The sequence below is a fragment of the Eutrigla gurnardus genome (genome assembly GCF_963514095.1).
Source record: "Eutrigla gurnardus genome assembly, chromosome: 6".
NCBI lineage: Eukaryota > Metazoa > Chordata > Actinopteri > Perciformes > Triglidae > Eutrigla > Eutrigla gurnardus.
Genome location: NC_139920.1, coordinates 23,338,395 through 23,364,624, shown reverse-complemented (window position 1 = coordinate 23,364,624; position 26,230 = coordinate 23,338,395). Strand labels below are relative to the sequence as shown.

At 39.8% G+C, this 26,230-nt stretch overlaps 2 protein-coding genes across 3 annotated transcripts; both read right to left on the bottom strand.

Moving 5' to 3' along the window:
• Window positions 1-2,038: 2,038 nt before the first annotated feature.
• Window positions 2,039-10,230, bottom strand: ncl (nucleolin). 2 transcript variants are annotated; one of them, XM_084012026.1, is made up of 16 exons: window positions 10,067-10,230; window positions 9,068-9,166; window positions 8,845-8,956; window positions 8,374-8,496; window positions 7,504-7,710; window positions 7,155-7,289; window positions 6,830-6,913; window positions 6,538-6,661; window positions 5,998-6,134; window positions 5,522-5,648; window positions 4,589-4,731; window positions 4,326-4,455; window positions 3,910-4,049; window positions 3,604-3,730; window positions 2,963-3,249; window positions 2,039-2,805 (listed from the first exon to the last, which is right to left on the bottom strand). In XM_084012026.1, the coding sequence occupies exons 1-16, from the start codon at window positions 10,082-10,084 to the stop codon at window positions 2,741-2,743; spliced, it is 2,058 nt and encodes a 685-aa protein (XP_083868152.1). In that variant the 5' UTR covers window positions 10,085-10,230; the 3' UTR covers window positions 2,039-2,740. The 2 variants fall into 2 exon arrangements, with proteins under 2 accessions (XP_083868152.1, XP_083868153.1); XM_084012027.1 differs by having other exon boundaries at window positions 8,374-8,493.
• A 3,597-nt stretch (window positions 10,231-13,827) lies between these two features.
• Window positions 13,828-17,291, bottom strand: nppc (natriuretic peptide C). Its single transcript, XM_084011181.1, has 3 exons — window positions 17,045-17,291; window positions 15,710-16,003; window positions 13,828-14,406 (listed from the first exon to the last, which is right to left on the bottom strand). Exons 1-2 carry the CDS (start codon window positions 17,135-17,137, stop codon window positions 15,731-15,733), a joined length of 366 nt encoding a protein of 121 aa, XP_083867307.1. The 5' UTR covers window positions 17,138-17,291; the 3' UTR covers window positions 13,828-14,406; window positions 15,710-15,730.
• Between the last annotated feature and the right edge of the window lie 8,939 nt (window positions 17,292-26,230).

Sequence of the window (26,230 nt, the reverse complement as noted above, 5' to 3'; positions counted from 1 at the left end):
TAATGCTGGAAGATAACCCTATTACCTACATGGTGCAGTGAAAGAAATAGTGTGACATTTTAGGAAATGCCCATATTCACTTTCTAGCTGAGAGTTAGACGAAAAGATCGATACAACGCCATCGGTTCTCTTAATGTGAAGCTGTATTAAGCAACAAGCTAGGTTAGCTTAGCAAAAATACTGGAGATGGGGAAACACCCTCACCAATGATTCTTATAAGAATAGTTTGACATGTTGGGATACACATGTGTTGTTTTCTTTGACGACAGATAAGAAAACGTATACAGCTCTCATGTCTATAAGGGAAAGATGTGGCTGGAGCCAGCAGCTGGTTAGCTTAGCATAAAGACTGGAAACAGGAGGATACAGCTAGCCTGAGTGTGTCCCTAGGTACATTTAGAAATATGAAATGTTGTTTTAGTGATTTGGCTGAACTGAACTGACCCTTTAGGAAAACAGTATGTTCTTCACTATTACATAAATCTAGGAAATGTAAAGAAGACATGATGTACAGTGAAGTCCCTGTATCACACTGAAAAAGAGGCCAATGTGACTCCATAGAGCGTCTGTGCTATAGTACACCGCATAAGTGACAAAGATCCATTGTGAAGAGGACTCTCCCATGTAAAGAAGGTCCTCTTTAGATCAGCTTCTAAACAAATGAAATAAAGCATCATTCTCTGTCGTCTTTCCTCTTTACAATGCCCTATTGACTGCAAATGTCAATGCATTTTTAAAACAGTTTCTTGCTGATGGCTTGACATTTTCAAAAGCTATGGTCATGATGAACTACAAATATTAGAACTTGCAAGAAATTATATAGCAATATGATATTTTTGAAAACGGCACTCTAAAAGGCACAGGTTATTCTAGACAACTGACATAACGCCAGAGAGAAACGCAATCATGACCTCTGTCACCGTTCAAGGCGGGGGGCAGCAAATCTCTAAATGGAAGTATTCAGTGGTGCCATCATCAGTGCCTCACGCCCAGGCACCTTCACTAACAAAGATCCCTGTTCAGCTTCCAGGGCCAAGGGATGACAGAATACTGCTGTCCCCTGTCTGGTAGTGCCACTGACAAGCGAACTCTGTCCAGCAGCTCAGGGTCACTAAGAAAGTCCTGCTGCCAGGATGAAATCAGATGTAAGAGTAGTTTGATCTGTTTGTAGACATTGGGTGTATGTGGATCTTCTTTTCCAGTACATAAGCTGGATTGTTAACTTTGCTGTCCTTATTATAGCCGTCTACCTACAGCTATAGACTACTTGATTGCCGAAGTATAATTGACCAATAAGGTGTCAGAAGTCGGAGATTTAAATGTGCCCAAGACTCACATCGTGATAATTTTCATGACTCTCAGAAGCGTCTGAATTCCGGCTGTATTAAACAATAGAATACAGATGGTAGCCATTCGTGACTGGTGTGCAGACCAGCAGGAGTCTGCACACTAGTCCTCTTCACTTTTACAATTTGCACCTACACGACACCAATAACTGAATTTACGGTTAGTGATAATGGGCTCAAACAAGTTGGGACTATTGCCTTGAGACAGTTCATTAATTTAGAATAAATTGCATAGCATTACTTGACTTCATTAACCAAAACCAAAAGGCTGCATGACACTGCCACCTTGTGGAGTTCAGCTAACTGAAAGGGATACCTTTTTTAATGCCTTTACAAAGACTAGAGGTTATGTTTCAATTGTAGTTTTTGCTTTTGGAGTATTTTAGGCTAACAAATATGACCATCTTCTAACATTCTCATGGTACCGGCATATTTTAGAAAATCTGTCTATTCCCATTCGTCATCCACATTGAACATGTTATATATTTCTGATACCTTTCAACATAACAAAATTCAAATGCACCATTAACCACTATAATAATTAGAGCTGAATCAAATACTTTTGTCTTAAATGCTCTAAGCAATTTATTGCAAGGGTGATGCATTGCATTAGACGGTTACTGTTTAGAACCCGTGAGACCCTGCAGATACTTTGATGCATCAGATTGACATTGGGGCAATGATGACAGGCATTTAAAAATCACCACCTACAAGGTTTTATTTAATCACGTGAAAATCTTGAGATTCTCCGATGGGGGAAAAAAAAAATTAGTCAATGCACTACAAATATTTTATGTTACATATACAAGTTTTTTCATCCTCCAACTCAGACACTGACTGCCCCACCAAACAAACATGACACAACATCTGTCATTTTCTTCAGACCCAACTGAGCACTGATCAAATGCTCCATCAAAATATGCTTTGCACATTACAGTAAAACGTGGCACCTAAAGCAAACTAAATGACAAAATAAAAACAAAACATATGGATACAAGTGAATTGTTTTTTGTTTTTTTTACAAAAAGGTAAAATGAAAATCATACAAACTGTTTAAATTTACACAATGTATCTGACAGACAAGCGTATTCTTCACAGCAGTTTGCCAGACCCGTTCCATTTTACTCCTTCGGAAAAGCAAGTAAGCTAATGAGGGCGAGAGGTGCAGGTTTGCATTTGGGACATTCAGTACTCACACAATGCACTTGGGCTGAGAAGGTCAAAAGTACCATTCTGGCACACACGGGTGGGGGGGAAGTTTGAAGGGTCTAAATAAAGGGCTAAAATGCCCGTTAACAGTTAAATATATATCAATGACGCTTTCTGGAATGTCCAAAAGCTCTGAAAAGTGATGAAACCAGAGTCCATTCAAAAAAGTAAAATAGACCAAGTATTTAGTCATCAAACTTGATTTTCTTCCCCTGGGGCTTGGCGCCAAATCCACCGCCACCTCTTCCACCTAAAAATGAGGGGAGAAAAAGGCAACTTCAGCTTACTGGAAACGTACCTTCAACTTCAACACAAAGTACCAAGAATACTGTAGCTCAAAAGGCCCAGTCCTAGCATATTTATATACAGTTAAGTTGGTTAACATTCAAGGATTTTGATTCCTTTACCTCCAAAACCGCCACGTCCACGTCCGCCACCACGGGGGCCTCCTCTTCCTCTGCCGCCGCCACCACCACGACCACCGAAGCCGCCGCCGCCGAAACCGCCACGACCTCCTCTGCCACGGCCTCCGAATCCGCCGCCGCCACCACCACCACGACCTCCGCGGAAGCCGCCTTCACCCTTGGGCTTGGCGTAATCCAGGGTCACCCTGCTGCCATCGATCTCACCCTCCTCCATGGCCTCCTTTGCTGCTTTGCAGTCGTCCTCGTTGTGGAAGTCCACAAAGCCAAAGCTGTGTGGGGGAGGCGGAGTGGTTGTTACATTTCATTATAGGCAACACGAAAATTCTTTAACATGAATTTGTTCCAACATAGCTAAACTGCTAACCTTAAATGGGGATTTGTTTGAATTGGATTTAATATTTCATCATATCAAGTATGACTACGTTTCACAGTTTGCGTTCCAATCACCCATATTGGGTCAACTGTTACACATCAGACATGGGCAACTTCCACACAGGAAGCTGCCCGTTTAACTGTGAAGTTTCTCTACTTCTCGTGCGAATCCATACACTGTTACTGACAACAGAGCGGTGCTCATGAGAAGAGTGAACTACTAGGAGGTAACAATACTTCTACAAACTTACCCCTTTGATGATCCTGTGTCTCTGTCTGTGACTATTCTGGCTGCTGCGGCACCGTCAAATGCATCCTTGAGGGTCTGGTCTGTTGTGTCCTCGGAGAGACCCTTGACAAAGAGGGTTTTTGTTGGACCTGGTAGCAAAGAGAAGCCATGATTAAAAATACATTTTAAGGCTCATTCAGACAAGTTTTCATGAGATCTGGCCAGACTGACAATGGTATCTGATACCCCGCCTCTTTAATGTCAATTTGGGATAATATCCAAACAGACCATTAGTTCAGATTCACATTAGTACATTTTTTAGACCTACCTGAGTTTCCTCTGCCTCCATCTCTGCCACTGTTCTGGCTGTACTCCAGTCGGATCGATCTGCCATCGATATCTGTGTTGTTGAGGTTTTCCAGAGCATCCTTTGCTTCGTCGACACTCTCAAACTCTACAAAAGCAAAACTAAGAACAGACGCACAACATTAGGAATGGGTAAACACTAAAGTAGGTATACTTTCAGACCATTTTGATTCCTCAATTTGACATTTCTACGTGTTGGACAATGGACATAGGCAACACCCAAATTTGATTAGGGTGTGCCTGTTCTACCTGTACATTGAATCTTCTTCTCGTGCGAATCCATGCAAAACCACGGTAAGGTTAAGAGGAGCTCATGAGAAGGTCAAGCAGTTTGAGATTTAATGCCAAGAGTTTTTAGGAGAAAAATCAGATAGTTACCCTTTAGGTCTGCCATCTCTCTGTGGAATCCTAATAGAGACGGCTTTCTCAAATGCTGATTGTAGGGATTCCTCTGTGGCGGTGAAGGCAAGATTATTCACCACGAGTGTTTTACTGGCTCCCCCTGGTGCTACAAAGACAGAAGCAATGAGAACAATCAGACAAAGAAACACCGTAGTCGTGATCAACACTTCATTCCACATTAAACATTCTGCTATACACAGGACAGTTACATAGATTTACAAAATGTCTATGGTGTTTACCTCCGCCGCCGCCCATGGCTCCTTTCTGGCTCTTATCACCAACATAGTCAACCATGATGGACCTCCCCTGTACGTCAGCTCCCTGGGCCTCCTCCAGCATCTTCTCAGCTTCAGCCTCAGATTTGAACTCGATGTAGGCAATGCTGTATAATGGAAAAAACATTAGTTGTCTAGAACAAGACATGTAGAGATAAGATCCTGATGGGCAGTTTGACACCTTGCATGACAGCCTATGATTGTGCATATCAATGGGGTTAATGTAGTGTACAGCTCTGAACACAATACACGTGTAATTGTGAATTTCTGCACAAATCTGCAGAGGTAAACCCTCTTGACTAAAAATAAAAAGCCATTAATTACCAGAATGTAACAGCGATTGAGGATAGAACCGGCAGACGATAATACACACCGGTACCGAAGACATAGCGCTGCCTTTACTTTTCCTCCGTACATACCACACATGAGTACTGACAACCACATGCATGCCAAGAAATGGAGGGTCTGGCAACTGTCTTAATCCATTGCAGACCTACAAACTCTGGAGAAGTGAAAAAGGTGACAACATGCAAAACTAAAACCCTCTTCATTCACTTCTACTACCCTGGTTGACATAAAAAAGGTGACTGTAGCCAAAAGGTGACCAGTTTGCAGGTGTGCATTGACATTGCCAATCTAAGTGCTTGTCATGGATAACAGGTTTGTGAACAAAATGGTGATGCTTATAAAATTGTGAAGAAAGATTGTATACAATCGATTTTCTTCAACCCTAACCTAAGGGTTAGTCTTTTTTTTTTTTGCACCATTTAAGATGTACAACCAAGGTTAGCTTGTAAGACTCAAAAACATCTTGTGTTCCTTGTATATTCTCCATGGCGACGCCATCTGGGCTAACGAGAACAATTACGTCTCTATTTAGTGCTAGCATGTTCTTACCCTCTGTTTGAACCGTTCTGGCCTGGAGGTAACCTGACATCAACGGCATCTTCAAAGACTTCTTTCAGGTCATCGGGAGTCGCGGAGAAGGGAAGGTTTTTCACAAACAGTGTCCTTGCATCCCTCTCTGAAGGATAAATGCCAATGTCAGTTGGACTAGCTTAAGGTTCATACAATACACATGCAAGAATCAATCTGCAGAGGGAAACCCTCTTCTGACTTCATTGAAAAGCCATAAATGACAAGAATGTAACAGCGATTGAGGATAGAACCGGCAGACGATAATACACACCGGTACCGAAGACATAGCGCTGCCTTTGCTTTTCCTCCGTACATACCACACATGAGTACTGACAACCACATGTATGCCAAGAAATGGAGGGTCTGAAGTTGACTGGCCATAATGATCCCTTTTTTTTTTATTTTATAAACTTTCCTAGACTCACAGAGCCCCCCTGATAGAGACCTGTATTTACCTTTCTTGCCCTCCTGTGAGCTGTCCTTGCTTCGGGCCCTGTCCAACTTTAACTCCTGACCCATGAACTTCTTGCCATTGAGCTCCAGGCCCTTCTGCATGTCCTCCTCAGATGCAAAGTCCACATAACCAAATTTCCTGTTGAAACAAGACATGCAAGAACCATTAGACATTCCAACTCTAAGATAGAAAAGAGATTAAAGCCAGGTTTCATTTTTTTTTTTAATTCAAGTCTTCAATTTTAAATGACAAAATCTGAGATTATGTTCCCAGACAATTTGCTTGTATTGGAGTAAGCAAAATGTAACACTTCATTAATCCAGCATATTCAAACAGATACAGACAAACCAAAAGTGATTTTCCACATTTTAGTCAGTGTCCTTTTAAAAATATAATGTAGAGATGTAGCACTGGCATTGGATTGGTAGCCATATAGACTAAAACCCTGGAGGTTAGGTATTCCACATGTATTTCCGGACATTTCAAGTGCTTTCTGACAGCAAGATTTAATATTCCCCGCTCCATTCGTATTTTTACTTACTTGGATCCACCCAGCCGGACATCAGCAACCTCAAGACTGTTCTTTGAGAAGAATTTCCTCAAGGATTCTTTAATTTCGTCAAAGTCTTTGTTGGAGTTCAAGTTTCCAACAAATAGACAGAACCCTGTTAAATGGGAAAAAATAATTACCGTCGTGTTTCTTTTTTGGTGTAAAAATATATTATGCAAGACATATTCAGAGTTTTAAAGGTGACATCACACATCAGTATTAAGTCCCTTGTTGACATCATAATAAAGTGTGCATTTCATTGATGGATGTGCATTATTCCTACCTTCTCCTTCTGCCTTTGCTTTCTTTGCAGCAGGTGTGTCCTTCTTGCCCTCTGCCTTCCTCTTTGCAGGAGTCACTGGTGATCCTGTAGAGACAGGAGAGTTGCAAAATCTTAAATTGACAGACATCATCCTTGATTTTTAAGAAAAAACTAAAACAGTTGTGTCCGTTTCAATTTGCCTTTGTGGCAGTTCGTCACCGTGGCCACATTGCTCTTTTATTTTAAAATTTAAATAAGATTGTGAAGCTGATAACATGGAGTATGACATGTTAGCGAGTGACTACTAGATTGATAAGCAAAGTTTTAGCAGGTGAATAAAACTCACCCTCTTCATCATCGTCATCTTCATCATCCTCCTCTTCATCATCGTCATCCTCCTCAGACTCTTCCTTGGCCTTGACCATGCCTGCTTTCTTTGCCTTTGCTGGAGCAGGTGTGGTGTCCATCTCCTCTTCGGACTCTGTAGAACCAAAATAGTTAGTTCAGGGCTCTTATTGGAGTCACTGTAAGCAAATTAAAACCCGACCACCTGCTTACATCAGATTTATAAATAAGGTGACATCATACAAAATCAGTATTAAGTCCCTTGTTGTCATCATATACATAGAGGAAAAGTCGGCAACTTCACATCACAATAAAAGACTCAAAATGAGAAAAGAAATGTTTGTTCTAACCGTCTTCCTCGTCATCGTCTTCAGACTCCTCTTTGGCAGCCTTTGCAGCTTTTTTGGCTGCTGGTTTAGCTGCCTTCTTGGGGGGAGGGGCCTCTTCTTCTGACTCCTCTTCATCAGAGGACTCCTTTGCAGGCTTTGCCTTTACTGGGGCCTTAGCAGCAGGTTTAGCTGCTTTCTTGGGTGGTGGGGCCTCTTCTTCAGACTCATCTAGGAGGAACATGCGTACATTAAAAATCATGACTCAGCAAAACCATAACTGCACTATAACATAAAATATGCAGGGTAAACCCCCCTCTGACTACAGAGACACAAATGGCCAGAATGTAACAGCGATTGAGGATAGAACCGGCAGACGATAATACACACCGGTACCGAAGACATAGCGCTGCCTTTACTTTTCCTCCGTACATACCACACATGAGTACTGACAACCACATGTATGCCAAGAAATGGAGGGTCTTTGGCAATTTTCTTAAAATGTATGCATTATACCAATTGGAATCATTTAACCTAATGTTATGGCTGTTGCTTCAAGATGGCACAAATATTATGCTCTGGAAAAAAAAATCTATAAAAAAAAATAGTAAAAATGATCAACTAGGTCAACCAAATCAAATTTTACAGGACATCAATGACTTATGATGCAACATTGCACTGTAAAATCCTTAATCAAATAAATGGTTTCCATGCAGTTAAAATGTTAAACATTTCATCCATTTGTGATAAAGCTTTAAATTTAGTTAGTGTCAAATTTATTTATATTAATTATATATTAAAAAAAAAATTTAGGTAGAAAACAGATGTTTATGAAGGGTATAGGCATAGAAAATATTCCTTCTGCAGTCAGTAATGCAGTGTTATAGGTCCTACCATCTTCATCTTCTTCATCATCAGACTCCTCAGCCTTTGCAGGGGCTGCCTTGGCTGGTGTGGATTTAGCCTTTGCAGGGGTCTTCTTTGCTGGGGGGGCTTCTTCTTCAGACTCTTCCTCTCCTGGTTTATTGAAAAAGCACAATAGTACACTCAACTTCAAAATGAATCCACATTGTGGTGACTGATGTGCCAATGTACAGACATTAATGCACAAAAGGTCTTATTTCCAATAGGTATGATTGTGGATTGCAATGTTACAACCAACATTGATTTGCATGTAATTTATTTTTCGTGTCTATAGACTAACAACTTTATTCATTACAAACGGTATATAAATGCAAATTTAAGCACTCATACTGCTTCTAAGGAAGATAATGTAATGCATCCAAAAGCCTCAGAACAACTACTTTGTTATTATCTTAAATTCAAATAATGTAGGTGTAACGTGTTCTGAATTGCATTGCTTACCAGATTCATCATCATCGTCCTCACTTTCTGCTTTTTTGGCAGCAGCTCCATTTTTCACGACTGGGGTGGCTTTTGCTGGAGTGGCTTTCTTCCCCGCTTTAGGTGGGGGAGCCTGAAATTAAAAAAAAGGGGAAATTAATTGCCATGTGGAATTATGTTAAAATGCCCATAAATATCATGTAATATCTTTAAAGACAATTACAATCTCAAAAAATAATTATACCTCTTCTTCCTCACTGCTCTCCTCTTCACTAGATTCCTCCTCCACTTCCTTGGGTGGTGGAGGGGCTTTTTTCTTCTGAGTTGCCTGCTTGCTGGCTGCCTGCAACATGGGAGGAAAGAATACAAATTAAACGGTAAAGTAAAACACAAATTGCTCACATTAGCAAAAATTAAAGATTTAAATCACTGTATATTAAGTATTCACGTTGGTCAAACGAGCCATTCTTAGCATTAGCCCTGTGTGGGGGCGGTAGTTAAGTTTCTCGGTTCTGGTTGTTTCACCTCGTGTGTCACTCCGTGCAAACGCACAACCCACGTGGAGCTCAGGAGGTCGGGCTGCTAGCATGCTAGCTAACATGCTATTGAATGCATAAAATAAATGTAAATAAATGCGATTACGGGGAAACTAACCGAAATGGTTACCGTCGGCGAAAATTACGTTCCGACAATTCCCGATGCAGGAACCACTACGGATTTGCACGCGAATTCTTAAACGCCGTGCTAACGCTAATAAAATGCCTACACGTTAGCTAGCTTCGTGGACGCATTTCAGGTGCTCCCAATAATCCTATAGTTAATAGCTGATGCGAGTTAGCAAAGCGTGTGCCCTAAATTTTAATCCGCCTGTGCATCTCTAAAACCCCATGCTTAAAAATCGAGAACGCGCATGAATGCCATCTTGGTTAGACGTTAACGGTTTCGGTTAGCAGGCCAGAAAAAAAATCCTAAAAGGCTAGGTACAAACATGGCGGATCTCGAACTAGAACAACGGTTTAAAACGCTCCAATTCCATCGTTGGTTTTCAGACACAAAGACTTTCAAAAAAAAGGTGCATTTGTTGAACAGAAAGCATTAGCAGAAAGACATTTCCCCCCGACGCTAGCTCCATTTTCACACAAACGCAGCAACTTCTTCGTAAAGGCCTCATGCCTAAACAACACAACATTCGACCGCAAACACGCACAATTTAAACAGTCAAGTGGACGCCATTTGCGCTTACCTTTGCTAATTTCACCATTGTGCTGTTGTGTGTTTCAATGAAACACGAAGAACTGGACGTTTGGAAACAAGTAACAAAATAGCTAACGCAATACACGTGGCTCAACCTGCTCGATGGAACATTGGACAGGAAAGACAGAGAAGTCGAAGCCGCGCTCGTTACTCTCCTGCTCTGCGCGTGCACATTGGCCTGCTCACGTGACTGTTTCCGCCAATCACCACAGTGGAAACATTTGCCTCGTGCCCGCGCCTCACCCACATTTGCACGGGCGATGAAACGTATTACATCACAGACGAACACGATTTTTTTAGTTAACAGTACGAATAAGTAAACGTATAAATATTTGTCAATGTGTTTATTGTCAACGACTATATGAAATAAAGTTTCGTTTCTGAAGACTAGTTTAGATTCGTTTCTGCACAGTTATATTCACGTGCTGAATATGACAAGGCAGTCAGAAACTATTTTTGCATTTATCTTTACGTTTAGAGAAATAGATGGACGATAGTTTAATAAGCGCAACACTTAAATGGGCTGTAGACCACAGATGTCCGTAGAGTAGGCTACAGAGCGTCTTTATGCCCCGTGCAGCTGTTGTGATGAGCCACGTGGTTTGTTCCAGTTGCCATCACAGGTCAACCACGTGTGGAACCCCAGTTCCATAGAGCAGTATTAACGCAAATTCGTTTCCTCAAGTAACGTCAGTCTACTTTACAAAGGCTACTGTTTTATTTTAGTACTTTAATTGTATGCTCATGTACAGGTCTACTTCTTCTAAAGTAGCTAGTTTAAAAAGGAATTCATTGTTTGCTTTATATGTAGAATTAGTTTCTTAGTTTCTTTGCTGATTCATATTCTAGGTATCAGAATAAAATATAACGCATTGTTAAATATTTCACTACTTAACAGTGTAAAGTAGGTAAAACAATCCCAGTTTGGCCACCAACAACAATACAATCCCACCAGAAATAGAAATATCCTATAGCCTACTGTTTGTTTTAGAAAGCAGCTAATTTTGGTGGTTCAAGTACATGTTGTTCATTATATGTAATAATAAGTCAATATTTTTAATTCCTGCTATTATTAGTGCTTTTACCCCAGCAAAAGATCTTAATATGTTGTTTGATCATTGATTCAAAACAATAAACTGTATGTATTTCCTGTCTGTGGCCCAAAGACAGGAAATACATTAAAGCACGCCCAGTTGAGAAAACCCCACATGGTGTCATGGAAGTGAAGATGTTCAAATTTCCCTGATATGTATGTGTGTGGGTGTAATCTATACAACTAATTCCCAGGGGACACCCACGGCACATTTGAGTAATTAACCCTCAACACCACACAGAGGCAGCATTGCATTTTACATCCCTCACTTATTTTACAGAGCAGTGGGTAGAGAAACCCATTCAATTCCAATCACCTTAATCCCCCTGTTCATTACTGGAGTGTCAAAGTGAAAAAAGGTGTTTTAATTTTTATTTAATTTTTATTTTATTACATTAGGTTAATTCATTATCTTCTTTTTTTTTAAACTGGAAACTCATTTGAACTCTTTACTTACATTTTTGGCAGGTAAATGCCTTTCTTTATAGTAGATGCCATGAATTCTTGACTTATTTTCAAGTCTACAAAACACTTAACAGATCACATGATCCTGACTCTAGTTAGTCGGATCACAAGCTTAGAAAACCTTAAAACCTGGCTGTCACCTTACCTGTCTAGTAATATACGCAGCTCTCTGACACTTTCCAGCCCGTGTGTGTGATAAGTGAAAGTGTATTTTGTGTATTCCACCCAGACATTGAACACGACATCTGATTTCAGAGACCTGTCACCTTCCCACGTTTTTCAATGATGAATTCACAGAATCAACAAAGCTATTCTCTTGCAACTGTTAGCCTGTGCTCTGCAGCGATGGATTCAATTCAATTCGGTTGTTGCGTTATTAAGAAAATCCTCACCAACTCTAACTGTGACGTTGATATGTGTTCATACTTCACAAAGAACTGTATAATATTTTATACAACAATTCAGTCCCAAAATGCTTCAAAAGCATCATTCAGAATAACGTAAAGCATTGATAGGCATTTACCGAAATGTGGCCGGTTGTCAAGGAGATAAGAGTGCATGGCAGTGTTATTGTGATAAACATTGGGAAAAGGGGGCTTAAGTTTTAGCATGAAAACCTCAACAGAAAGGTTTGTCAATGGATGAAGACATTCAGTTTCATCCTATTAATGTTTGTTTTTTGTATTGTCAACTTGAAATATGGGGATATTATGATGGGACTGAGTTAAAGCCATGGAGAAAAATTAATCTCATAAAGTATTCTCCATATAGCCCGACTGTTGTGCAACCATTTAGAGCAACTGATTTGATAGTTTCTATGAAACTCTGGGATTTGCATAGTCACACAATATTATTTTTCTTTTCACGCTGGCCTTCGATGCAACTAAATTGGATGGCAGTCCAGTCAGAAGTTGAACTCCAAAAGTTGAATATATGAGGATCATTGAGATTGAAACAGTGGCGGCTGTTCAGAATAGAACCTGAATCAGTGTTTGTGCCTTTCAGTGCAAAGCTATTGCCATCAAGCGCAATATTATCTTTTGTTCTTTTCAATTGATTCTGCATGTGTTTGCTCATGCCTATGTTATAACATATACATATACTGACAAACCGTCAAATTGTCAAACTGCTGTTAAAATATTACATATCAGACATTCGCTCAATTGAGACACGCTGATACGAATGCAATATTTTCCATATATTGATAAATTATAGGGGTCTTGTGTGGGTGCAACACGTGTCCACTGCAGTATAGTGCAAGACATCAATGTTAAGTCGAGAACTTATTTTGCCTTCAGCAGCTATCATGTATCAATTTGAAGTATATATTACTTTACCATAGAAACAAGTATGGTAGGGTCCTTTAAATTTGAGTACTTACTCCAGTTTTCAGGCCTACAGGTGACCAGTTGCAACACTGTAAAACACATTCAACACCCGAGTTTGTCACCTTTTTTCTCATGCACTTTTATGGACTTGCCTTTATATGTTTCCATCTAATGTTCTTGGGTTGATTGTTTGTTTTTGAATATCTCACATATTTATGTCCTTTTCGTATACTGTTTTCCTTTTTATGCATTTTCACTTTGGTAAATCAGCAGGCGTATATTAACCATGAGTTTCTTATTAACTTATTCTTATTAAGTTGTTTACAACAACTACCTAACTCACTATCAATAAGCAGTGATGAGGAATCTAACCATATTGTTCTTCAAATAACATTATAACACATACGTTGAACTCAACTGCTTTTGAGGATTTGGCCTATGGACTTTCCTATAATTAGTGATTAAACCTTATCAGTGTTCTCATTCTACATGGCATTGTATTCACACTGTAGGTCACAGTGTGAATACAATGTAATGGTACAATGGTACATTCCATTTCTTTTCTCTGTATTTACCTCAGTACCCAATTTATTTTCAACTTGTTGTTTGTATAGTTCGGTATGTTGATTGAAGAAGCTGAGACATTTAATTTGCAGCAACTGTAAAACACTGACCCCTACTGGTGGAGAACATCTTCTTACACTCGCTGCTCCTGAAACCTTCTCAAAATCTCATCTGCATAGAAATGATTGATGATTTTTCCTTGACACAAGCCATATCCAAGATACCAGTATTTTCACCAGAAGATGTTCAGCGACTAGAACTTACTGACTTAGTTGGAACATAAAACCCCGAGAGGATACATGTAAGTGCACATGGAATGTTCTTTTTATCATCTTTGAAAACATTTACAACTATTTGAGACAAAAGGAAAAAGTTACAAACAGAATTGACCTGCAGTTTGCATCCATTTTCAAAATGTTACATAAATAAAACTCATATTTATAAATATCTCTTTTTATAAACATATAAATAGTTTTTTTTAAACATAAATACATTTATGCAGGGGAAGATGAAGTACATGAATGTACAGCAGCAGCAGCAGCAGCAGCAACAATATACAGCTTTGCGGTTTGTAGTTTTTACACCATTGTCCGCCATCTTGTAGTATGCATCTGTTGACCATTTGTATGGTATACACATATGTATATATACCTGCATAATATATATATATATATATATATATATATATATATATATATATATATATATATATATATATATATATATATGAGGGTTTCGTAGCATTGTCATCCCAGTCTTTGTTTATGCTGGTCGTGTTGATTTTCATCATGAAAATCTGTCACTTCGTGAGTTTTCCTTTTTTTCCCCCTCAGGTGAGAACAAACTGAATTTTTGTTATCCAACCCTTCGTCTGGATATCTGGAGAAAGAGAGGAAACAGGAGAAGAAAGGTTAGAATGAGCTTCGACACACGACTAAATTCACACAAGCTCATTTTCCCAGTAACTTTTTATCGACCGTGTATACATCAGCGTATAGGTTTTATGCTTTAATGGTTCCCCTGGATGAACACAACACAGAGTTCCACATTAACAGTAACCTGCAGCGAACGGGAGGAAAGATGAATGTCGGTTCACGAGAAACACACACTTAAGTTAGTCACAAACTCAAACTCCCCCCATCAAGATTTCACAGTTTGCCACAACCACAAAAAGGCCTCAAGCCTAATTGTGCGTCACCTAGCTTCCTCATTTCCTCACTCACCACATCCCCCTTTGTTGTTTTTGTTAAAAACACTCGGGTAAAGAGAATGGCTTTCCCAGAAAGATCTCGGCTACCACAAGGTGCTGCGTTTTTAATGTGTGTGCTTAGCCCATCTCCCTCCTCCTCCACCTCTGGCTCTCTTCTTTCTTTCTTTTTCTCTTCAATTATTATATATGCTTGCTTTCTACATGAAGCAGATGGGATCCTGATGATGATGATGATGATGATGAGCATGGATACAGGAATCCAAGTGCCAACTGGATTGCTTCCCATACATCAGTTCACATCTCTTTAAGTGGGATTTCCTACTTTCTTAAAGGGTTTCCTGTCCAGGGAGGGAACACTGCTACTACGGGCCAAGGGTTTGTGATATTATCAGTATAATCATGTTCTCCTAATATTATCTCAAGCCTCAGCTATTTTCACAACGAAAAGTCTGCCGGGCAGCTGAGTTTAATGACGTGGTTACGGAATATGTTGTGCTTCATGTTCTTTATATTACATCAAGCTGACAGTTGGCCCGGACTGTGAGAATACAAGCATGCTCATCACTCACTATTTCTGCCACTCAGACTTGATTTATTATTAAACTGTGCATCAACACAAACTGTGCTGAGACAACCACCAAACAGACTTGAACATCTTTTCTTTTCTCTCTTCCCTTTCCTTCCCTCTCTCCATTCACTATGTCCTTTCTGGAGCAATTGATAAAAGACTAAATGAATATGTGTGCTTTCCTTCATCCTGTCCTCCATGTATTATCCATCTCTGTTCCACCTGTTTCCACAATCCTTCCATAAGCAGGACTCAGGATTGTTTTTCTCCTCCTTGTTGTTTCTTTTTCTACTCCCACATCCCTTTTTCTCTTTGTACAAATAATATCTTCCCTTTGTCCGTCTGTTTATAACATCAGTATGTCAGATTACAGTGAATCTAAGTGTGAAGAAAAAAAAACTCACGATCGCAGCGCCGCTCCAGCCCTAGCAACCCATCCCGCTGATGGTTCCTATCCTGTCCATCTTGTGTCCGAAGCAGCCACTCCGCGACGTGGAACCCCCTTTCTTGTTCCCCGTTTTGTGTCTCCTCGGCGCTGGTTGGTCGTTAAGGAGACGAGCCCACATCCCTCTGGCCCGGGTGTCCATGCGTAAATCTCGCAGTAACCGTATCCGGGAGCGCACAGCGTCTAGCCGCCTCTCCCTCTCCTCCGACTCCAGAAACTCCGCCAGCTCCTCGCCCAGCAGACTTCTAAGAGACTGGAACACAGATTGAAGACATATATAAACGACGTCTACCTTCATCCACCGCGTTGCGCAAAGATAACTTTGGATACAATTGAAATACATGTTTAATGCCTCCTTCAGCATGCCGACAGTTGCGCGTTTTAGCTCTTTCAAACACACTGTGCATTGGCCAATAAAATGTAATCACTTTTCCAAGCGTTTACGCGCGGTTTAGGATTAACTGCGTTGGGTACTGGAGGTGTCTAACCAAAAACACAACGTTAGAATAACCACAAGACGCTGCAGTTATTCAAGTCAAACCTCCAAGACACCCTTAGAGTAGTTTATTTCTTTTGAGGGCTCTACTCTAACTTATAGGCGACTCTGTGACAGTTCAGCTCTGACATCGCTGTCACCCTCAGATCAGGATCATAAGACAGGTGTCCCTCGCTCAGAGGAGCGATCGCACGCTGTGGCATCAACCTCCGGCTACATTCTAGCCATCTACGTCAATAACTAACACTTTTATTTTAAAAAAACGATACCTGAAGTCTCAGTGTTCTTCTACAGGCGAATTATCTGCGTAATGTTGATTTTACGCACAAAACACTTACATGTGTTTAAGTGTAATTTTGGCCAACAATTAGAAACAAATACATCATAAGTTGATAATAAATAGTGTAAAGTAGCGTGTTAGACTGATTCCAAACCATTTTAAATTTGAATGGTTTTCGCCAAAAACCCGCTTTGGAGCTCTTGTCAAATTACTTTATTTGGCGCTAAAACGCAAAAATTGTCCACATGATTGAATCTGAAATGCTGTCTCTGTGTAGAATAAAGTGATATAACACACATTGTATGATGTTTCAGATTCAGGGATTGGAAAAAAAAATGCTCTGGCTGAATTGCTAAGCATGACTGAAATGATGAAATATGATGCGTAAAAACAACAGTTTTGAGCGTCTGGACCACAAAACAGCTGTTCACTCCTGAAGCAGCTCCCAACGGCTGTATATATATATATATATATATACTGCTTTAGTTATCAGCAATTCGAATAGAAGTTGGTCTTACCTTCTGTTGCGCCTGAGATAAAGGTTTCGCCCCCATCCTTACTGAAAGCAGGGTGACCATAAGTCCACACGCTACCAAGTACGACAAGTTCATTTTGACAAGTCTTGGTATTCTTTTAAGGGATTCCTCTGGGCTGAAGTTCAGTTCAGAAAGAGGGACGGTAGCAGCAGCCAATCAGCTGTTGAACATAAGAGGCTTCTGTCCGTCCTTTACTCCAAAGCTGCTCAAGTGCTCCTCTAACTCTGTGTATTGGTCCCTCGCTGCTTTATAGCCAGCCCGTGGTGATGTCATGATAACCTGCGTAATGGTCCTCCTTCCTCGCCAACTCCCTGTTTTCTCTACCTGCCTCTTAGCACGTCATACTTGGGTTTAATTTGTCTCAATGATAAAAGCTCCGGTCATCTGTGCTTCGGGGGAAATGAGATAGGCTATGAGCTTTCAAAATGTCAATTTTCTTTTCTTTTTTCTTTTTTTTACTTTTAGACCTCTGGGCTGAGATGCCCAGGCTGAAACCGAAGGTAATTTCAAAGGCTGCGCGTCAAGAACTGAAGAGCGACTTTGGCAAAGAAATAACTCAAAAGATGCCAGCCGCTAAGTCAAACATTCTACTGTGAGACTGCGGAGGACAGAATCTCTTTACAGTGACACGTGGGAATGAGAGAATCCATCTCATTTAACATTTTAAACAAGTGAAATCACATTCGAAATACGCAGATATATGCCCTTGCCTCATTGCAGCCCAATTCATTTATAATAAATGCGATTGTCATGGGATTCAAAGAAACAGATCGTGGTTCAGATTTAAGCATCTGCGCGCAGTGGTTAATGGAAACTTTATGCTGAGCGATGGCATCTACCACCATGGCAAATTCAAATTGAAGTGGATCTGAAGGTTCATACAACAGAAATGATTCCCGTTAAGGAGGGAGAGTCATTATAAAGGAATCCTCAATGCGTCTCTACGGGAATGACGTGCGCAAAATCGAATTATTCCGTATGTCATTTGTGGATTCGTGTTGTGGATTCTGGAGATATCTGGGTTTCATGCAGACCTGTCACATCACACGAGGCACTCATAGTGGAACCACAGAACCAAACAGACGTGTTGAGGCTAGACAACCAACCATCATATGTGTGTGTGTGTGTGTGTGTGTGTGTGTGTGTGTGTGTGTGTGTGTGTGTGTGTGTGTCCAGACTGCCACCTGCCCACACTCAAAAAGGACCTTGATTGAGACTCCCTTGGTTAATAACCTAATTATATCAGGTTTTAGTAACTATGTTATAGTTGCATACAGAAACATAGACAACTGAACCCTTTATTGATAATAATTAGTGTCAATCCAGAAGTTTTAAATGATCAATTTGCTATATTTCTACAGTCATTGCTGCACAATAAAGCCTGGTGGCATTAACACCTTTCTTGAACTACTTTACATTATCTCTGAAAAAGGTTTAACTACTGCAAAAGGCATAAGATCCCATTAGTGTTTAAAATATTTTTTTTATGGCATCAGAAGGGGTTCTTTGAGTTATAAGGACATTTTCCAAAATATATCTATGTATAGTGAAGAAAACACTTAAGTGGGAGTAAAGATGTTTATTACCACAGTAGAACCAACAAGCTACAAGCATCTTCTAATACAGTGTTGCGCCTGACATTAATCCTTAATTGCCTGATGACATTCAATGGTATTTAATATTACAGTGTAGTTCAATGTGTGTACTGTACGTTGATTTTTCTCTTCATTTCAGATGCAATGGGATAATCATTTGTTTAAAGCTTGATTCATGAATGCAGGGATGCTTGATCAACTGTACATATTAAAATGAATTACAGTTACCAAATAACTTAATCGGTTTCAAGAGAATGACAGAACATTAAAATAACTTCAACTGAACTCAATAACCCGGGCAGGATTGGCTTTGTTAAATATATAATAAAAAGTCAGTAAAAACGGATACTTTTTGCAGTGTGGAATGCCTCTGGAGCAGAGCAGAGCTGCAGTTTCAGGCAGCACTGTCTGCTTTGGAACACAGAGTGGCAGTATTTGCTGTGCCGAAAAAGTGGATTCTCTTCATAGTCACATGTTTACTGGATCAATAGTTCATAATAATCACAGCACATCAAGAGCATAGGACAATCCCAATAAGTCTGCACAGAGCAGAACAGGCATGCATGTGATGATATAATTTAAATACATTTCTGATTTTATGTATCAGAGTCGTCTTACTATCGGTGTTGTACCAGCCTCAAAATGCTTGCATCTAGAGAATGTGTTGGATTTGTATTGAACTGAGCACCAAAGGTAACATTTGGAATCATTTGGATGTTTATTTATATGTTTTTATTATTATTAAGGGAAAAGCATCTACCGGTATGTGCAAAAGTCTCCCAGTCATAATATTTCCTTCATTTAGTCTCACAACATCATTGGTTGTTGCTTTTGCACTTCTCCAAGACATAATGTTTCTTTGATTACGCTATTAGAGTCGTGTATTTCAGAGTTTTAGTTCCCGGCATTATTTTCTTTCTGCTCCTGCTCTGCTTCGGTGATTATCATCACTCATACCAACTACCCAGTCATTCCTCCATTCATTCTCTTATGCCCAGGAATAAGTAGAATTACTGGGCATAGAAGTTTTCCCAAAGAAAGAGCAACCAGACACTACAACAACAGACTCAAAAGCTCTTGTGAACAGAGCAACCCTATTGTGTTATATCAATCAGCAACAGTATGTAGCAATCTAGGCATTTGCTGATATGAAAATATTGCAGTGTTACCATAAATGATTGTGTAAGGAAAATGACTGCATGTGTGTAAAAGGCAGATTAGAGGTGCATTTATTCATTCAGAAAATGTTTACTGAACATGCTCTATTTTTGCCAACGCTTTGCCCTCTTTAACACAGTTTCACACATCACCCTGTTCCATGTATCTGTCCTCTACCTGTAAGCAGCTTTGGGGTAATGTGCCTTGCCCTGGGGCATGTTGATTCTCATTATCTTTCATTCCTTTCGACAGATGCTACCAATAATGTGGGATTTTAACTGGAGGCCATTGTGCTTATTGATCGTCGTGATTCCTAATTGTGATTCAGCAGACGCCAGAGGGATTTTCATGGCTATTATTTTCTGCCAAACCCCGATTGCTATTAAATAAAAGCTGCTGGAGCAAAGCAAAATGAGCGTTGGGGCTGCTGTGGTATGAATGTGGTAATCACGTCTTAATGGCAACTAAATCAACTAACCTAAACATGTGCCACTCCCTTTGCTTTATGAAAAAAAAAAAACATAAAAAGTTATGAAAAGGCAACTGTTACTCATAACCAACAACATGTAGCTCTCCAGCAAGTCACATAATCCTTACTTCTGTGACACACAGCAATGGCACTACTTTCACTGACTCATCCACTTGTTACACTCGTCTATGTTTAAGGAATCTCTGTCTGTCCATCTGTTTGGTGTGATTTGGACACACAACACCTTCAATATTAAAAAAATGTTGAATAAACAAGTGCACGGTGCTCAGCAGTGGGGGCGGAGCTCTATCCTGCAGTCTAAGCATGTTGTCCGCATGCGGCCAGACTGCAGTTCACTTTGGCTGCTGGATGGTGGATTAGCATGCTAACGCTACATGAATGCTGGATAAACTTTTCCTCATTTCCCGGCAACTCTCGGTTCCCCGTTCACCTTCAGGTTAACAATGTTAACTCTGTGAGCTTTGTTTTCACTGTTTTCACTGTTAGCACTGTTAGCTGCTTGCCACCAGATCAGCTGCGGCAATGTTGAGAGCATTGTGAGGAGGAAATCACTGCCGTCACTGCTTATCTAAGTATTCACTCATTTTAGTCAAATGATTAATAGCCTTCCACAATTCCGCATAGTTAATCACCCCTCATCATCCGTTCAGGGTTAAGTTTTCAATTCTAATATAATAGGATTATATTGATTAGGGTTAAAAGGGTTAGGGTTAAAGGGTTAGGGTTGGTTGGGGTTAAACGGTTAGGGTTGGTTAGGGTTAAAGTGTTAGGGTTGGTTAGGTTTAAAAGAGTTAGGGTGGGTTAGGGTTAAAAGTTTAGGGTTGGTAAGGGTTAAAGGGTTTGGGTTGGTTAGGGTCAACATGTTAGGGTTGGTTAGGTTTAAAAGAGTTAGGGTGGGTTAGGGTTAAAAGTTTAGGGTTGGTAAGGGTTAAAGGGTTTGGGTTGGTTAGGGTCAACATGTTAGGGTAGGTTAGGTTTAAAAGAGTTAGGGTGGGTTAGGGTTAAAAGGTTAGGGTTGGTTAGGGTTAAAGGGTTTGGGCTGGTTTCGTTTGGTTAAAAGGGTTTTTGTTGGTTTGGGTTAAAAGGTTAGGGTTGTGCAGGGTTAACATGTAAGGGTTGGTTAGGTTTAAAAGAGTTAGGGTGGGTTAGGCTTATAAGGTAAGGGTTGGTTAGGGTTAAAAGTATTAGGGTTGGTTAGGGTTAAAAGGGTTAGGGTTAGGCACATCTCTTAAGTAACTTCGCTAACAGTAAAATTTGACCTGCATGGTATTTTTCCCATGAACCTGATTGTATTTTGCCAATGTTTTTGACCACAATTAACTGCAGCTTGTGTGTGATGCTACTATGAGAATATGTCATGAATAGACATGTTTTGTACTGGCAAGGCCCTAGTTACTGTATACTGCATGAAACGTTCTGACACATCATTTATCTAGAGTTTTTCTTTTGTTATAATTAACACGAATGAGAACTGACATTTAGAATCTTCTACAGTCACACAGCTGTGATGGAACTGAATTTGTGACATTTTTGTCTCCTGCAATACACAGAAACCTGCACACGGAAGCCTTGCTGCTCCTTCGTGCAAGGGCTGTGTAAATGGAAAACAGTTTGTCAGTCACTGTAATATATTCCTGTACATTTAATGTAGCCCACTTACTGACGCCGGGGGAAGATGAATGTAAAGGCAAATGAAAAATTCTGATACGTTCAATTGCAAGTTTCCAGACCTGCTTGCCCTGTCATCATGATCTTCTCCAAAAATGACAGTCTATGTGCCCTTTTGCAGCTTTTTGTGGCGGTGGGGTGCCGCAATGCTAGCTATCATCAGGAGAGATGCTTTTGTTTCCCATACTTAAGACCTAAGGAAGTCTCATTTTTTTCTATGAACTAATTGAGGGTTTGCCCCTTTCAGCAACTGCAGCTGGAAAATCCCACTCACACTCTGAAGTACCTGTAGTGAGAAGGCAGTATAGACAACGCTCATGGAGGAGCCACTTCGTATCTTATATCCTCACTTTCACAGCAACGGCTTTGAGGAGATGTTGAACTCTGCTGGCCTTGTGTCCATGATGACTTCTCTAGTTTTTGGAGATCGTTTTTCTTGCTAATTCCTACGGAGCCTATCAAATTTTAACAAGTGAATGTCACTAAATGCCGCATGTATTGTGTCACAAGGTTGTCTTTTTTTTGTCTGGTTTAAAAATGTTACACACTTTTCCATATGACATCATACAAGTTACTGAGAAGTTGCTCTGTCCTTTTGTTCGCATTTTCTCACTCTCTGTCTGCGGAGTAAATTCTTATCTGCTTAATTTTCCATAAATGTTTCAGCTTTCATGTGGCTGAAAAAAAATGAAGCAATTTGACTGGTTAGCATCAGGAAGCCATACAAACCAGCAAAAGGGGCCATGTGTTGCAGTCGCCTTAGCAGAGAGTGTCTATGGGAGGATTGAGTGTCTTTGGTTCCTCCTCTGGGGTTTGTGTAAGACAAACTACAAGGCTGTTACAGTCCTATAAATAACAGTTTTATTGCGTGGGGGAATTTTAATGCTTTTTACACAAGTGCTCTGAAGGCTTTCGCATGTGCAAACAACAGGCTTGCCTTCAGTGGCAATGGATGGATAGTTAAGACTCCTGTACGCACATGTGCCAGGGTCAAGAATTGACTTTTCACTTATCAGAGATTTCTTCTACCTTTTTGAACCATGAAGCTTTATGAGCAACATATTTGCATACATTATTTGTAAGTTTCCTAAGATTTACAAATGTATATTAGGTTTTGTAAAGTGAAATAAAAAAAAAAAAAATGTGCATTTGACGATAACGATCCACAGCATCGTCTTGTACCTTTAAATCCACACGCAGATGTTTTGCACTATTTACGGTGGGAAAAAGAATGAAATTAAGATTTCTGCACAGAAATGTACAAATATGAATCTAAGCTGTTGTGCACATATTTATTCAAACACTGTTTTTTCACTTCATGCAAACTTGTATACATTGTTAAATCTTATAAAACGGGTGAAAATTATACATGCACTATTTTTATTGCAAACACATTTCTTTCAGTGTTTGTATCCGGTGTTCGATAAACCACACATCCTTACCCACAATTCTTCACAGCTTGTGCACTCAAAACAAACAAACAAACAAAAAAAAAAACATGAAAAACGCTCTTCTCACCCATCATGATAAAATAAAATAATGTCTAATAAGAATCTCTATCAGGGCACACAATTAATTGCCAGGGACACCCAACAAGCAACCAAACAAGGATGGCTGGAGATCATCCTCAGAAAGGTGGAATCCCTCCAAAATATTGTTCAGCGTTGCTCATGCATGAAGCCAAATACAAAGGAAAACCAAGCCACAAGTGGAATATAGTCATAAGAACAATAGAGTTTTATTGCCCATTCCAAAGCATGCGCTTGTGTTTTTACTTTATTGTAATTCCATAACCAAAATATATTCATGATTTTGGAGCAGACACTGAGATGACGAAAATGCGGAAAAAGTGCAGTCATCTACAAACAAGTCAAATTGTCTGTGAGGACTTTACACCTCGTGATATAATCAAACAGCCATGGCGTTGCAATTCAAAACCACGGGCCAAATTCCGAGCATGCCAAATAAGTCTAAAAAGGGTTACGCAAATAATACTGCAATGAAAAAATAATGCCTGTTGTCTGTGAAGGCTTTAATATAGAAAATGCTTTATTGCAATGACATAACATAGCTGACTATTTACCATATATTTAACTTTAACTTGCCAAAAATACGCAGATTGTTTGACGTGTGTACATTCTTTCAGTCGGAAAACCTTTCTGGACGCAGTATGAAAGAACACATAAAAGACTCTTAGGTCAAAAACTATTCTTGCACAGATATTTTGTTTTCTGGACCACAAGAGATGTAGTCTGGCTTACATTTTACCAGGTTTGTGTTAAGCAGTTGAAATGGCTGCAATAAAGGCAAGTACACAAATTTATAAAATTGCCAAAATACTGGACTAATGATGTCAGTGTGACAGCATGTTTCTCCTCATGGCATCATTAAAAAATAGCTACAATCATCATAATGATTAATTATGTAAAATGAACTTTAAATCGCCCTCATTATTGACGTTATTGGCAATGTCACCAATCCTATTAAAATTGGAAAAGAAATATGCGGTTATTTTAGTGTTTGCAGCGTTGCCACGTACTTCTAACACTAGTGTGCCATTTGTGCTTTTCAGACATTGTGGAAAAACGGGTGTTTGGGGTTTGTGTGGGACAGGCTGCGACAAAACCACATGGAAACATGAAATGTAAATTATTTTTTTTTTAAATTTGAGAACAGTATTTCTCCAATATGTAATTTACGGGTAATTGCTTTTAAAACTCACAGTGAGTCAGTCAGTCACAAGGATGTGAAATATGTCATTCATGGTTTTGGATGTTTTAACTGTAATATTATCTGTGCTTGACAGAATGACATGCAGCTGCTGTACATAACTGCAAACCATTGCTAAAACACATTTTTGTGTCAGTGGTGCAGATCAAGCTATATTCAAGTATACTCATAGACTATTTGCTATTCCATGAAACAGTTTTTGCACAACATTTAATTTGTTGTTCATTTTAACCATGGGTACAAAATATTTTAATTCATTCTTGTCGTAATGTCTGAGGACAAACTGCATTCGGGCAGTGATGTAACCCAACATCAGCTGAACAACAAATCCAGAGCTGTGATGTGAGCTCACTACTTTATTCCGCTTGAAAAACAACAAGGAATGTGTGTAAGGATGACCACAAAGGAGAATTCAAAGACTTTGTGAAGGGTTTTAGGGCATCTAGCTGGCGCTTTTACCCAGGAGCTGCTTAAAATCTGTCAACAATCTTGGACAGGACAATTTACCAGTGTTTTTATAGAATAATAAAAAAAACAGGTATTAAAAGTTGCCCTCATGTGTCTCGACAAGGAAAAGCTGGAAATCCTCCTTTGTACCTGCACACAGGCAGATGGATACCCAGACAGACAGAAATAAATCAGTGTCTGGAAATCGACTGAAAAACACATTTTTTCTGAGGTTTACACCAAAACATAGCTGTATTTCTGAGTTAGCTCAGAAGCTAAACACTTGAAGCCGATGCTGTGCCTCTGCTAAACATGAGGATGATCAAACATTTCTTGTTAAACACAGCAGCGCGGGGCAATGTCACTGTGAGTAAAAATGTTCCAATTATGTCCTCAATTTCTGAGAATACATTCACTGTACAGCCACGACAACTATAATCAGTTTTATGAAAATTGTGGATTTTTTTTCATTGACAAAACAATTGAAAGGTTTTTTCCACATGTCACCATAACCTACGTTGCCAGACCCTTCTCTGTTGGAAAAAGTTGGGAGAATTTTTCTGGCTGGCAGGAAATGAGGTGCACTATGGCATTGCCTTTCACTGAAACCTGCATTTAGCAGCTCGCTGCCACTTGGAGCTGTGATAGCTACTTGCACACCAAAGCAATTTCAAACCAAGCTGAAAAATTTGACAAGTGGCATGGTGATGATGTGAGGTCCGACCCAAATTAAACAAACCAAGCCATGTCTGGCGATGGAATTTTTCAAAATAACCTTCACTCCTGACTCCCATGTGCCTCCTATTTAGTGGGTGATTCCTGACGTCAAGTCACGTAGACCTGCGCAAAAGGCCACACAGGTCTATAATGAGCAAGTTAGCACAGAGCAAAATACAGACGCTTTGTATTTACAGTATCTGTGTGATTTGTATATTCTGTAATTTTTGTGTTCTTAGTAAGAGCGAGTGTTTGAATACAACACGTTCAAATTGTTTTGGAGTCCAAAAATGTATTTAGACTCAGATTTCCATGGATTCTGTCTTGCGTGATCTTGCAGATGTAATATTGTTAAATTTAGTT

Bases quoted from the DNA above. Each gene is read 5' to 3' on its own strand.
- ncl (XM_084012026.1), bottom strand. The intron at 8,957-9,067 runs GTATAATTATTT...TTTTAATTTCAG, and splicing joins AGAGCAGTGAGGAAGAAGAG to GCTCCCCCACCTAAAGCGGG. The intron at 4,456-4,588 runs GTAAACACCATA...CTGTCTTTGTAG, and splicing joins AGCCATGGGCGGCGGCGGAG to CACCAGGGGGAGCCAGTAAA.
- nppc (XM_084011181.1), bottom strand. From the start codon at position 17,137: ATGAACTTGTCGTACTTGGTAGCGTGTGGACTTATGGTCACCCTGCTT. The intron at 16,004-17,044 runs GTAAGACCAACT...TCTGTGTTCCAG, and splicing joins TATCTCAGGCGCAACAGAAG to TCTCTTAGAAGTCTGCTGGG.